Raw genomic sequence first — 14,192 nt, forward strand, 5'->3', positions numbered from 1 at the left:
CTGCCCAGGGTTAACAGACTAATTCCTTCATCCCCTACTTTTGCTAAAATCAACAGACTCAACACAAATCTGGGAACAAACCTGGGACCTTCTGGTCTGTATAACTCAGTAATATACCATCCATTTATTTGCCTAATAAGCTAGTAGGAGAGCTGTATGTGTGTGTATATATATATATATATATATACAGTCGAAGAGACTTAGCAGTTGGCAGGAAAAAAGACAGAGGCGCAAGGGAAGAGCCAACTGTGTAACAGCCCCGACAATCAAATTTTTCTGCAGCACCTGTGGAAGAGCCTGTCACTCTAGAATTGGCCTTTATAGCCACTCCAGGCGCTGCTCCACACACCACTGACCACCTCCAGGCACTTACCCATTGTCTCTCGAGATAAGGAGGCCGAAGAAGAAATATATATATATATACACACACAAAAACATATGCCAACTTGGAGTTTGATACAAATATTTGCAATTTCGATCAACCACTAAAAGCTACATATTTCATGATTATTGACATTATTAGACATTAAAAATATGCTGACAATAAACATATATTTAATAGTCAGCCTGAAATAGGTAAAAGGACAAGTTATTGCTGTAAGTTTCGGTTTACAGGAAACTGCTTAGGGTTTTGTTTCACTAGAAGGAAAAACTAGTGGAATGATTGCTCTTGGGTGATGATAGCTGCACCTAGCCCAGAAAGGAGCCATGATGAGATGAGGCCTCGGCAATAGTAGAGCAACTGGATAAATAAAATAACCATACTACAAATCTATGTTAGGCTATCCATTTAACCTTGCTTAATTAAGATGTGTGGAGAAATGTGAAAGTTAATTAGTGTGTGGAATTAGAATAGACATTACTTTAGTAAACAACTCTATGGTCCAATAGTCTGATGAGGAATTAAACAACTTAGACTGGATTGCGATTATGAACAGCTCATTAACAGAATAGGCCTTACAAACAGCATTGGGCATAAATGACTGGTAATAGGTTGATATGAGCAATGAAACTTCTGAAAGCTAGTTGAAGGTCAAGAGATGAAATGGAAGGGAGTTCTAAAACCAGTCATAGGGAACAGCCCAGGGTGAGATAAGGAAAGATGATGTAAAGGCCTGATTGATCAAGGACAGACAGTACATGCAAAGGCTCTAAAGCAAGTGCATAACATTAGGGTGGGCTTTTACCCCATGGTTAGACAAAGAACTTGATATATTATTGGACATTTTATAATAAAGGAAACTTTAGGGCAATAAGCTATAGGGCAATAAGATCCTGTCAATAATTCATCCAGTTTCACCCGGAATAGGTTATAAAGTAAGAGACTTTGTGAGGCCTCAGTGCCGTAGGCAGTGGAGAGCAACTCCTAAGGGTAGATCCATGCTAACACTCTTGGGTACTTTGAGAATTTGTGAAGATGTGAGACACCAAGAAGACAAAGAAGAAGGAAAGCTACATATTTCATGATTATTGAAGGCCTTTCAACCTACCGAGATGATGCATTTGGTTAGTGCATTTCTTCAGGATTTCATTCCAATAACATTACTATAAATGTAATTTGTTCATATTTATTTTGTACAGTACATAAACTGCAAAAAAAATTGCTGTGACAAAGGGTTCTCCCTCCAATAATTGTAGCTCCTAAAATGTTTGCTGTTGACCAACACTTTTGACAAATGTCACTCTCTAAATCAAGCACTCTAGTGACATCATAAATCAAGAACAGCAACAGTCAGCATTCATTATAGGACATTGTCAGTGCAGTACTCATATGGAATCAAAATTTATATGCTGCCACAAACTTAAGGAAGTTATGTTTCAAATGTAACACTATCAACAGCCCATGTTCTTGCACATTCAATAGTTAGTTGAAGGAAAAAGGACCATTTATTTTACCATGATCAGAGTAACCAAAGTGACCTCTGATGCCCCCTCGCTTGCTTTGGAAGTATTAGTTCTGAGCTGCAGGAGTGATGATTCATGTAAGTAGCAGGATACAGAAAGGCCTGACATTGTTCTGTGATATCAGCTGTTTAATCTGCAGAAAGGAATTTGAGCTGTTTTTGTAATTTTGCAAAGGAAAGGATTACAGAGATCTAATAAAGTTGGATTCTGTTTCATTCAATACGCCTCCATTGAAATAAACCCTCTAACTATAATCAGGTTTGTATGTAACAACACTAAAATAAAGGCTGGGACAACTGTTATTTTATGGTGATTTAGATCATGATTGCATTCATGGGGTATGACTGTATGTGATAATTGGAGGGATTAAAAATCACCGATAATACATTTTGCTATAATGGCTAATTTTCTTGTTTAAAAGTCCTGTTTCAATCAAGATTTCACAGATTGCAAACCAGAACATCTTCATTACAAAGACAAGCATGGGTCAGTATTATCTATTTGCCCGATGAACAATCAGGGAGCTCAATTTATATTTCTTATAAACTACTAAGCATAGAATCTGGGTAAAAGATCATTCACAAGACAGGCTATGTATGGAGAAGCTGCAGATTTTATGATTAATGCACCCTAAAGATTTCAGGTGATCTTGTACCTGTTTGTATGTATGTACGTGTGTATATATGGATATTTTATATATATATATTGTCATGCAGACCCCCATCTGCCAAGAATGAGGCACACATTATTTCGCCACATGAACATTAAAACTTAAAATTGCTGCTGGGAAGAAAAGAGGGCCTATCACATGGAATTGCCAGGCCCCTCGCACTAAAGACCTTTTTTGCATACTGGCAGACAGTGTTGGAACAAAGGACCCACTCCCTGCTTCTCCAATACACAGAAGACCTGGTCAGGCCAGTTTAGTTGCATGACTAACTGGCTGTTTGAATTTGAACTTGCTGAGAGAAAGAACTCAGAAAGCTCTTTGCTCCTGGACTGAAAAGACCTCTCTCCTGTCTGCTCTCATCAGCTTTGGAAACCATTGAAGACCTATGAACCCCCAGAGAGAGAAGTCTCCTACATTGAACTGGGCCCAAACGAAAAGCAAGACTACTTACAAAAGGACTACAGCGAGCTCGAAGCACAGTAAAAAAAAAAATGCTTTTCAGAGATTGCCTCAAACTTTTTTACTTTATTTTTCTTCTGCTCTTTTTCTATCTCCATTTGCATGTGCTTATCGCGTATGCATGCTAGCGTGGGGTGCGGCGGGTATCTGTAAGCATTAACCAAATTAGAGCTTAAGGTTTAATAAATTTCACTTTTCTTCTTTAAACCTAAGAAAATCTGGTTGTGCTCATTTCTTTGCCTTATAATTGGAAAGTGGTGAACAAGGATTCACCAAGGAGGAGCTAAAAACACAGTGTTTAAAATTAAACCCTGTAACAAAAAGACCAAGTGAAGACAGTATAAAAGACCCCTAGAAACCTTTCTCACCTGGTCGTAACAATATAATAACTTAAATTATTTATCAAGATTTTTACTGGAAAATTACCCTTGTTTTGATGGCATTACCTGCACATTGTAAGGAATGTTTTTAAAAGTGCACACAATATTTTAGCAGAAGTGTGACAATAACCTTTTTGGCAATTTAGTTAACTGCTCACAAACAATTTTTGGGAGCTGGGGACATCAGCCTTATTGTATGTATTCCTGCACCACTAGTTCTTTCAGTGAAGGCAGGTTGCTTTGGTATCCATGTCGTTCCTCTAATTCGGTCACTTTTTGTTGGAGGTGCCTCATGTTCTTGCCCAGCTCATTACCTAAAGTAATCTGAACCTTCAGCAAAGGGATGAGGTACTTGTGGCGACTGTGGTTATGCAAAATAAGCCCACCTTTCTCACAGAATTGGTAGGCATCATCTATATTACCCAAATCTCTGCAGCACACACTGATAGCACTGAGTGTAAGAACAAGCCGATCATAGTAACGCATACACAGCTTTTCCTGCAAAGTAAGTACATTCAGAAGACAATTCAAAGCTCTGTTATACTGTCCGCTTCTAAGGCACCCATATCCTTCTCGCACCTCTGGTAGGAAGAAGAACTCAATAAATTCATCAGATTCACGGATGTCTTTGATTGCATACAGCTGTCCTAAATAGTCCGTGAATGCCAATTTGCGTTCAGTGATCTTTTCCTGCATGAAGTTCCCAGCCATGATTTTCTTTGGGAAAGTAATTCCTTCTATCTCTTCTTTAAAATTCTTCAAGATGTTTTTATGTAATTTTTCAAAGTCCGAGTATCGACGTTCAATATAAGCTTGGCTGCCATCATAGGTGCCAGACTTTATCACCACCACTTTGTACATCTGGGGAGGCAGAAAATACCGATCAGAATAGTTGTGAGCAATTTCAGTTAATGGCACATGCTTCATTAGAAAATAAAGAGATGCCATGAATATCCTTATAATGGTCCAAAGGTCAGTCAAACACCAGCTCAGACGGTACAATTTCATGTTCTTTGCTAGCTTTAGCATTGGCTTATTGGTGTAGCACAAAGCAAAATTGGGATTCAACAGCATAACACCTTTTGAGAATTTCAGATCCCTTTTTACATAAATACAATTCAGAAGCTCTACCCCACAGAGGTTTGGGGGATTTGTATTATTAATTAAGGACTATGTTTTCCTCCCTCACTAATTTTAGCACAAAAATGGATATGAATATAAAGCAGGGAACAGAATTAGCAAGTGGAGGAAAGTATTTCCCAAGGGCATTATTCTAATCTGCAATCTCAGCAAAGATCAAACTAAGAAATGGATTTTTTTTAACTAAAGTAGATTTCCCACACTTCCTCCTGCACAGTTGTGGATTTCTGCAAAAATACTTTCACCTGAGGAGGAATAGAAAAATCAAAAGCCTGTCAGAAACATATAGAATTAGAAATATCTAGAATTCAAATGCAATGGCAGTAGAAATTGCATTAATCTATCACATTGGTATTGTCAGACTGAAATGGAACAAAACTCTAAGAGGCAACAGCAATGCACCAATAGGAACTTATTGACATTTTAATGAAAGTCCACGAATGTGTTACAGAGTGAGGTGAAAAGATCACATAGCAGCATGTACACTAAGAATAATGAAAATAAATTGCTATTGGGAATTTACCCACAACATTGCAAGACTAGTCATCATAATATCACAATTGTGCAAGGAGAGAAGTGAAATAATTGCAGATTTCTCTGATGGGAATATTGTAAATCATTGCGAAATGAAGTAAAAAAAATCAAGAGTTTTGTTTTGTGATTAGACACAATCTGAATGATTTAAACAAAAAAAAATTATGATTTCAACATTATGGTAATCATGAGAGCCTTTGCTGGTTAGAAGAATAACCTTATCATCAAATGATTTAGATTATCCACTAGTTCATAATCGATGGGTGGGAAGTCAAGGGTTAATCCTGCTGTAAATTTTTCAACAACAGTATCAAACAAATATCTGTGGCAAGTTGAAAATTGAGCGTGGAGTTACAATGACACAGACATTGGGGAGATGAGTTATTTTCATTTGCACTGCAGAATATGCTGACATTAAACAGGGACAAAAATTTGCATTTTTGTCAAAGGGTGACCCCATATGATAACATCTGTCAGCAGCCAGTATTCCATAGTAAAATGTGAGCCATGAGTCATAGCAGCATGCATTGAGGTTATTATACATATTTCCCCTTGTGTCCTCCAGCAGCAATATATCAAACATGAGGGTTTTTAATGCAGCTGGCTTTCCTAATGTCCTGGAAAAAAATCAGTTGCACATAAGTAGCCCTCCATGCGTCTTCTGGGATTCAACCAGTTTCTCGTAATTCAAACAAGCTGGTCTTGGATATATAGGTTACATGTTGTGGACTGGATTAAATTAAAAGTCTGGTTGCCAAATCTCCACAGTTGTGCTAAAATTTACATTTTGGGGAGGTGGGGGGCGATTTTTCAACTGGAGCGCACATTTGGCAGGCAGTGGGTGCACTACACCTGTCCAATGGCTGCAGTGAGAGGCCCAACCATTTTCATGATAGGACTTCATCTAAACATTTTAGGTGAGTGTGTGTAGTTTTCACTCAATCTTTTCAAGGTCAGCCCATTAGCTTTGTTGCAAGTGCAGATTTCAACAGGTTGAAGGGAAAATCCAAGTCATGGGAATGAAATTTGAAGGGATGGAAACAATTAAATGAAAGTGGCAGAATAGGGAGACAAAAATTCTGAACAATTTAGAAAGATTCAGAAGGCTTCTGAGCTTTTGCCAAAACTAGGGGAGAAGGGACTGAGAAATAACTGGTCGGGGAAATCCAGGTGGCAGGTATGATTTGCAGGCAAGTGTGGTGGGATATTGAAGTGGGGTTGTCGGTGCAGGAGATGTTTACAAGGAGGGTTACTCTCTTTGACGCTCCATACATAGCATTATCCCCATATGTCAGGACTGTAGCATGCTTGCAAGTAGGTGGGCATTGCACCTCTGAATGGTATGAAAATTGGCTATGCCATTCCTCTGCTCCCTGGTGTAGTTAAGGCTATGGCATAACTCTGATTCTAGCTCTCTTTGATCCAGACCTTGCAGTCATCACCAGTTGTGTTTAACAACGTCTCAATGGTAGCATTTTGGTGGGCGTGGATAATCAGGCTATACTTGCTGATCACCCTGCCAAGTCATTTTTCATGCAATACAATCGAGAGCATGACCCATCATGATTGGGGTGCTTCTGAAGAAGCATTGAACATAACTGTTAATCAGGTCTCAGCGGTGCCATCAGATCAGCTGTCCTAAAATTAATATATAATTTATTTTGTTTTTATATTGAAAATACTCGGCCTTCCAAGGTTTGGGTGCACCACCAAAAAGCACATTTATAACGAAAGGTGGTCTTGCCAGTAAGAGTGACACTGGCTATACCAACAAAGCAGCTGGGGCGAGATCCCTGCCAAAAAAGGAATGAAGGCAGTTCTGTGAGTTGTATAACAGAGGAAAGGTGTTGGAGGTCGATGGCATGTTAAACACACTATTAAGTTTGAGAAGGACAAGGAGGGATAGAGCATCATAACCCCGGAGGATGCCATTCATAACTTTAGTTAGGGCTGTTTCAGAAAAATGGAAGCCAAATTGGAGATATTTAAATGGAGCACCAGTCCAAAACCATGCAGACCAATCATGCAAATGCCTACTACTTGTGTGCATCCTCTTAACGCATTCTGTGGTTGGACTGTCAGTCCTTTACAAAATTATGATCGCAGCTGCAGCAGAAAATTCACTAATGTTTAAAACCAAATGAGAGACACTGGGCTGAAATTTAACTGGAAAAAAAAAGAGGGTGGTTTGGGTTGCTGGGAAGGTAAAGTGTCAGAAATGTGTTTCCCAACCCAAACCTGCCTCCAACTCGCCCATTTCTGGTTCTAACTGAAATTGGAAGGTGAGTGGGTGACCAATCCAATTCAAGGAGGCAGGTTCTTAGCCTTGTTATCATTCAGCTTTTGGACTTTTACAGCTGTTGGCTGGGTTTCTGGAGCTGGAGGGAACCTGGCAGCTTCTTAAAGGTGAGGACATCTTGTTTTCACACTTACTCCTTGGATCCAGATGCATATCTGAGTAGCCTCCGCGACTGGGCCCTCACCCCCAAAACTTGCACCCCCCCCCAAACGAGCTTTCCCCTGAGGCTGCCGACTTCACCACCACCAGGCCCCATTTCCCCACTCCACCAACAGGTCCTGAATACCCCCCCCACCACCAGGGCCTGATTTCCACCCCCCCAAACCCCCATGGCCTTGATGCCCCATTGAGGACCCGACCACAGCAGCCCCCTCCATTGCTCCCCTATCTCCAATCCCCTCCCTGTTCCTGGCACAAACGAATCTTTTGCTGTGGCTATCAGTGACTAGCTCTTCTCCTGACTGAAGGCCCAGCTGTCAATCAAGCTGGACTTCAGGACAGGAACCAATTACTGATGTCACTAGTGCACTGTGGAGTTAAAAGCCCACAGCATGTGGGCAGGATCCCAAATGGTCAGTGAAAATTCTGCTCACAGCGGCTGCATTTCAACATTCAATATCACTTCAAACATCTGAATTCCTGCAGCAAAGCTTCATGCCCTGCCACTCCTGGACAAACACTTTATGCAGCAGTTCAAATCTAAAGTTAAGCACCATTTGTTGGACCAGGCTTGTTAGATTATATTAGGTTCTGAAGAAGGGTCACTGACCTGAAACGTTAACTCTGCTTCTCTCTTCACAGATGCTGCCAGACCTGCTGAGTATTTCCAGCATTTCTTGTTTTTATTTCAGATTTCCAGCATCCACAGTATTTTGCTTTGATTGCTAGATTACATGTTGGACAGTGTAGAATTTGTGATTTTCCCATTGATAGCCCAATGCAATTTCTCCAAGATTTTTAATTCCACCAGCATCCACCAAGAGCTGTTCCATGAAAAATCTTCATTACAATTGCATCTAGCATTTAAGACCCTGCTTAAAACCTACTGCTTTCACCGAGCTTTTACCCATCTGTCTTAATAGCTCATTTTTTAATTCAATTTTTTAATATGGATATACTTAGAGGCTGCAGTGTGCTGTAGATTATGAAATCTTATGATCGAAACCTGCTTTATTTTCAGTTTGAGGCTGGAGCTTAAAGCTGTTGCCAATCAAAAAGTTTTATAAAAACCTATTTTGTAAACCTACTAAGAACTCTGCGATCCTCCCGCTCTGGCATTTTGTGCACCGCTAACATATTTCATCCCACCACTGGCAGCCATGCCTTCAGGCATCTAGGCTCTTCAGGTTTGGAATTTCCTCTCTTTACTTTTCTACCTCTCTCCCCTCTTGCAAGACATTCCTTAAAATTTATCTCTTTGAACAAGCTTATGGTCACCTGTCCTAATCCCTCCTTCTTTGGCTCAAAGTCAAATTTTGTCTGTTAACACTCCTATGAAGCATGTTGGGACATTTGCTATGTTAAAAGTGCAATATAAATGCATGTTGTAGCTATAACATATTGGGCCAGAAATTGCTGCAATGGCGGGTTAGGCAGCGAATGATGTTGATTGGACTTTTATGCTCATCATTGACATTGCACTATATTTGCGCCACAAATTTCTGTTGCGACGATCCATCGTTTTATCCTTGACCAATAAAAGAAAAGGATATAGAAAGAAGTAGAGCAAGCAACAGAGAAGGAAATAGGTTGAATTAGAGTCAAACAAAATATAGAGACAGGGAGAGGAATTAAGGGAGGTAAAGATAGTGGATTAGATGAGAGAGGAAAAAGCGGCAGAAAGGAAAAGTAAGAAAAATATTAAAAAGAACATGCAGAAGAAAATGACATTGTAACCCTGTTGTGTTTGGGATTGTTGTATTCATTTTTGTAAAGTCAATGAGTAAATGGCAGCGGAAGTGTGAAAAATATGTAAACATTCTTGGTCTTTGAGGTATAGAACCAGCGGGCTCGTCCATCATGATCGGAACAGTGAAGCACCTATTGGGCACGCCATTGCACTGTTTGCATAGGAACATCGGAATTGCTAGATAGACAAACAAAGCCCAAGGTCGATCCTGTTTGCCTTCTACCATCCTGGTAGTTGCCGAATAAAATGATAATGGAATTGTTGATTAATCATAGTAATCAATCTCCATCAATTAGTCTATAACAGACCCAGAAATTACACAAGAAAAACGCCAATAGTGCAGAACTTTGGGAATCATAGGCCTAAAGTAACCTTTTCCCACCTAAGCACATCCCGTCTCATATACTGTATCCCAAATTGTTATTTTCTGAAAGAAATGTATTTCATTTGCATTTGAATGAGTGAATGTTTCTGTTGAAACAGTTTTGCATCCTGAAAATTATTGCCTTCCACAGTGGATGGCATGACTGGCATAAAAGACTGCCCAGGCAGATAAAGAGATTAAAAATCTCTAGGAACAATCCACTATCTGCTGGGTAAGGCTCCACAGCTGCACTGGTGGCTTTATGGACCTCCAGGGTTCACTGTCACGTGACGATCATAAATCATATCATTGCCAGCATCCTCTACGAAATTGATTACCACTCCCAAATGGTAGCTTTGGGTATAATTTGTAATAATATCGTAAATCCAGTGATTTCACGATCACCATTAAGTTTAATTGGGAGCCAAACAGCAAGAACAAACTTTTATCATTGACAATGGGCAAATCATCCAGCGATTTGTGGAGGATCACCTATCTCTTTTACTCTGCTAACTGCTGGATTTTTTACGAATGAATAAAGCTGAGCGCTGTTAACACATCGTTCGAATAGTGTGAATTCCCAAAAATTTCTAGCCCATTCTGTCAGTAATGTACAAAATAAGTTAATTCAACTTCGGCAGAAAAATTAAATAACCAAAGAAAATCAGCACACAATGACATGTGGCTAAAATTCTGACTACCCGCAATGAAACTGAAAGGTAACACCTTATTTTATATTTTTTAAGGTGGTCTTTTGTTTATGTTTATGAGTCATTTGGCACAGTGGCGCAGTGGTTAGCACCACAGCCTCACAGCTCCAGCGACCCGGGTTCGATTCTGGGTACTGCCTGTGCGGAGTTTGCAAGTTCTCCCTGTGACCATGTGGGTTTTCGTCGGGTGCTCCGGTTTCCTCCTAGTATAGGGAGGTGGTAGGGAAATATAGGGACAGGTGGGGATGTGGTAGGAATATGGAATTAGTGTAGGATTAGTATAAATGGGTGGTTGAAGGTCGGCACAGACTCGGTGGGCCGAAGGGCCTGTTTCAGTGCTGTATCTCTAAACTAAAAAACTAAACTAAAAAATTAGCAAACTTAGATACATTACTCCCTGTCTCTTCATCTAAGTCATTAATATAGTGTTTAAATAGCTGAGACCCCAGCACTGATCCTTGCGGCACTTCACTATTCACTGCCTGCCAACTTGAAAATGCCCAGATTATACCCACTCGTTGCTTCCTGTCCATTAACCAATCATCTATCCATGCTAATAGCCGGCACAGACACGATGGGCCAAGTGGCCTCTTCCTGGGCTGTAAACTTTCTATGATCCTATGATTCTAATATATTACCCCCAACTCCAAACGCCGTATGGTCTACTCCTACCTCTATCTCTTAAATCAAGTATCAAAAGAATGCACAAGACTATATTATAAAATGAGAATAGGGAAATTTTACTTTTAAATGAAATGATTCCGTCAAGTTCGTTAAATGCTTAGTTCCTTCTTCTGCTTTGAAGAATGGCCTTCTACTAAAATATAGCATGCATTATTTGTGTCTCCAACGGTTACTGCCTGCCATTAGATTCGCCTCAGACTAATTTTACTGAAAATGGTTGTTAGATGGTATGGAACTATTTTGCAACCACTTCCCCATTAATAAGAGAAATGAGCTACATGTGATATACCTTAAAATCATTTGTAGCAACAAAAAGAGGAATGTGAACTTCTGGGGAAATTTAATGCCCCGTGAATTACTGCAAGTCCTGGTCCTTTGATGTTGAACACACAGGCTAGAGTTTTACGTTCAAGAGAAAATATAACGTGGGGTGACAATGCAAAATGTTGTTTACTTATATTCCTTAAATCCAACAGACATGGTTTCATTTCTGCACTACACAGCTCTTCAGTAATTTATTTTCAGGGCTTGCCACAAAAGTTCTGTATTTCCATTTTAATGGAATGCCTGCATTTGTTCGAGCAAGTATTGATTAAAGACTGCAAACATACACCAGGCTTGGTCACTAGCCCAGTAAAATGTATGGGCAGGGGAGGGGAGGGGGCATTTGGCATTTGTTTATTTTTTAACATAAAAGAAAAGGAACAGCTAAATTTAGACCTTTTTTTACCTGAGCCAAATTCAGATTTTTCCAAACAAATTTATTTATTTTTATTTATTTAGAGATACAGCACTGAAACAGGCCGTTCGGCCCACCAAGTCTTCGACCATCAACCACCCATTTTATACTAATCCTACATTAATCCCATATTCCTACCACATCCCCACAATTGCCCTACCACCTACCTATACTAAGGGCAATTTATAATGGCCAATTTACCTATCAACCTGCAAATCTTTGGCATGTGGGAGGAAACCGGAGCACCCGGAGGAAACCCACGCAGACACAGGGAGAACTTGCAAACTCCACACAGGAAGTACCCAGAATTGAACCCGGGTTGCTGGAGCTGTGAGGCTGTGGTGCTAACCACTGCCCCACTGTGCAAAGGTAGATGCACAGAGAGGCTACAAAGAGATATAAAGAAGTTAAATGAGTTGGCAACAGGATGGCGTATAATGTAGGGAAGTATGAAGTTATTCAGTTTGGTCATAAGAATAGAAAAGCAGAATATTTTTTAAAAGGTGTGCAACTTGTAGGTGTCGATGTTCAAAGAGACTTGGGTGTGCTTGTACAGGGAACGCAGAAAGTTAACATGCAGGTACAGCAAGCAATTAGGAAGGTAAATGGCATGTTGATGTTGATTGCAAGGGGATTGGAGTGCAGGAATAAAGAAGTATTGCAACAATTGTACAGGGTTTTTGTGAGACCACATCTAGAGTACTGTGTGCAGTTTTGGTCTCCACATTTGAAAAAGGATATACTTGCATTGGAGGCAGTACAGCAAAAGTTCACTAGATTGGACCTTGGGATGAGGGGGTTGTCCTATGATGAGAGGCAAAGTAAATTGGACCTATATCCTCTGGACTTTAGAAGAATGACAGGTGATTTAATGAAACATATAAGATTCTAAAAGGGCTGGATTGGGTAGACACAGAGATTATTTCCGTTGGTCGGGAAATCTAAAACACGGGGGCACAGTCTCAGGAAAAAGGGCAATCATTTAGGACTGAGATGAGGAGAAATTACTTCACTCAAAGGGTTGTGAATCTTTGGAATTCTCTACCCCAGAGGGTTGTGAATGTTCCATCATTGACTACATTTAAGGCTGGGATAGACAAATATTTGGTCTTGTGGGGAATCAAGGGATATGACCAGCGGGCGGGAAAGTGGAGTTGAATCCTAAGATCAGCCATGATCGTTTTGAATGGCAGAGCAGGCTTGATGGGTCTACTCCTGCTCCTAATTCTTGTGGCCCCTTGAGCCTGCTCTGCCATTGAATATGATCATGGCTGACCTTCTGCCTCAACTCCACTTTCCCGCCCACTCTCCATACCCCTTGATACACTGCGAGCCCAAAAATCGGTCCATCTCAGCCTTATATATACACAATGATGAAGCATCCAGAACCCTTTGGGGTAGAGAATTCCAAAGATTCACGACCCTGAGTGAAGAAAATTCTCCACATCTCAGTCCTAAATAATCAATCCCTTATCCTGAGACTGTGCCCCTCTTGAAAACTCTATTCATGCAGTAAACTGATTAACAAGGTTTGTGCTTTAGGAAATAGATTGATCTTGAAAGGACAGCGGATAGAAATATTGCTCTGTAGTAGCACCTGAGGCCTGGCTGTATTATTTTACCTTGGGGTAAACAGCGATATGTTTGTGTAGTAAGTGGGTAATGCTACTCCTCAGTGCCATTTGTGCTTCTGTATGTTAATTTTAAATGAGCACTATCAGCTACGTAATATATAAAGTAAAAATGCTTTAAATATTTATGCCAAAGGACGTCCACCCTCTTCCAAAAAGAACAGATCACGTGTTAACTCTTTTCTAAGAATACTCCGAATTTGAAAGAATTTTTATGATTTCATATATTTGCATTTCCAGGTTTGAATATTGAATGTAAGAAATTACAAGAATTGTATTTTGTTTTCTATATTTGGTAGGTTTCCTCTCCACGGTATGTTTAAAGCAGTGATAAGAATGAAAAGATCTGCTGTATTTGATAAAATCAATGCAGCAGGAATAGAACCAAACTTTCCCTTGCACTTCCTTTTTTTTAAATGTGCAGTTGAAGAAATCTGTAGCATGTGAAATTTCCAATGTTTCTGAGGAGACTGTACACTTCCTGAGTGTCTGCCAATGATTTCAGTAAATACACAGAGTTTTAATTTATTTTGTGTGTCATTTTCTGTAATAGCTCGGTATCAAATTTCTTAAAAGCATGGAAAATATTTCTTGTATTTTATCCTAACTTGTATGTTTTTGATGTTTTGTGGCAGTGTTGGGGAATGGAACAGTTAGTGCTATTGCTGAAATCTGTTGTATACTCAGGGAAAGTTTAACCTGGCTAGACACAGAATAAAGCTTCCTCTGCTCTGTACATTTTGTTCTAGAAATTCATAAATACTAGGG

The 14,192-nt window shown here is 39.9% G+C and overlaps 1 protein-coding gene across 3 annotated transcripts in view; it reads right to left on the minus strand.

Annotated features, from left to right (window-relative positions):
* Positions 1-1,554: 1,554 nt before the first annotated feature.
* The window catches only part of snx20 (sorting nexin 20), a 35,405-nt gene continuing 22,767 nt past the window's right edge, over positions 1,555-14,192 (minus strand). For all 3 annotated transcript variants that reach the window (XM_068049431.1, XM_068049430.1, XM_068049432.1), the window contains one exon: positions 1,555-4,275. In XM_068049431.1, the coding sequence (XP_067905532.1) occupies positions 3,604-4,275 (672 nt within the window). In that variant the 3' untranslated portion in view covers positions 1,555-3,603. The remainder of the gene's footprint in view (positions 4,276-14,192) is intronic.

The sequence above is a fragment of the Heterodontus francisci genome, chromosome 17 (assembly GCF_036365525.1).
Source record: "Heterodontus francisci isolate sHetFra1 chromosome 17, sHetFra1.hap1, whole genome shotgun sequence".
Classification (NCBI taxonomy): Eukaryota; Metazoa; Chordata; class Chondrichthyes; order Heterodontiformes; family Heterodontidae; genus Heterodontus; species Heterodontus francisci.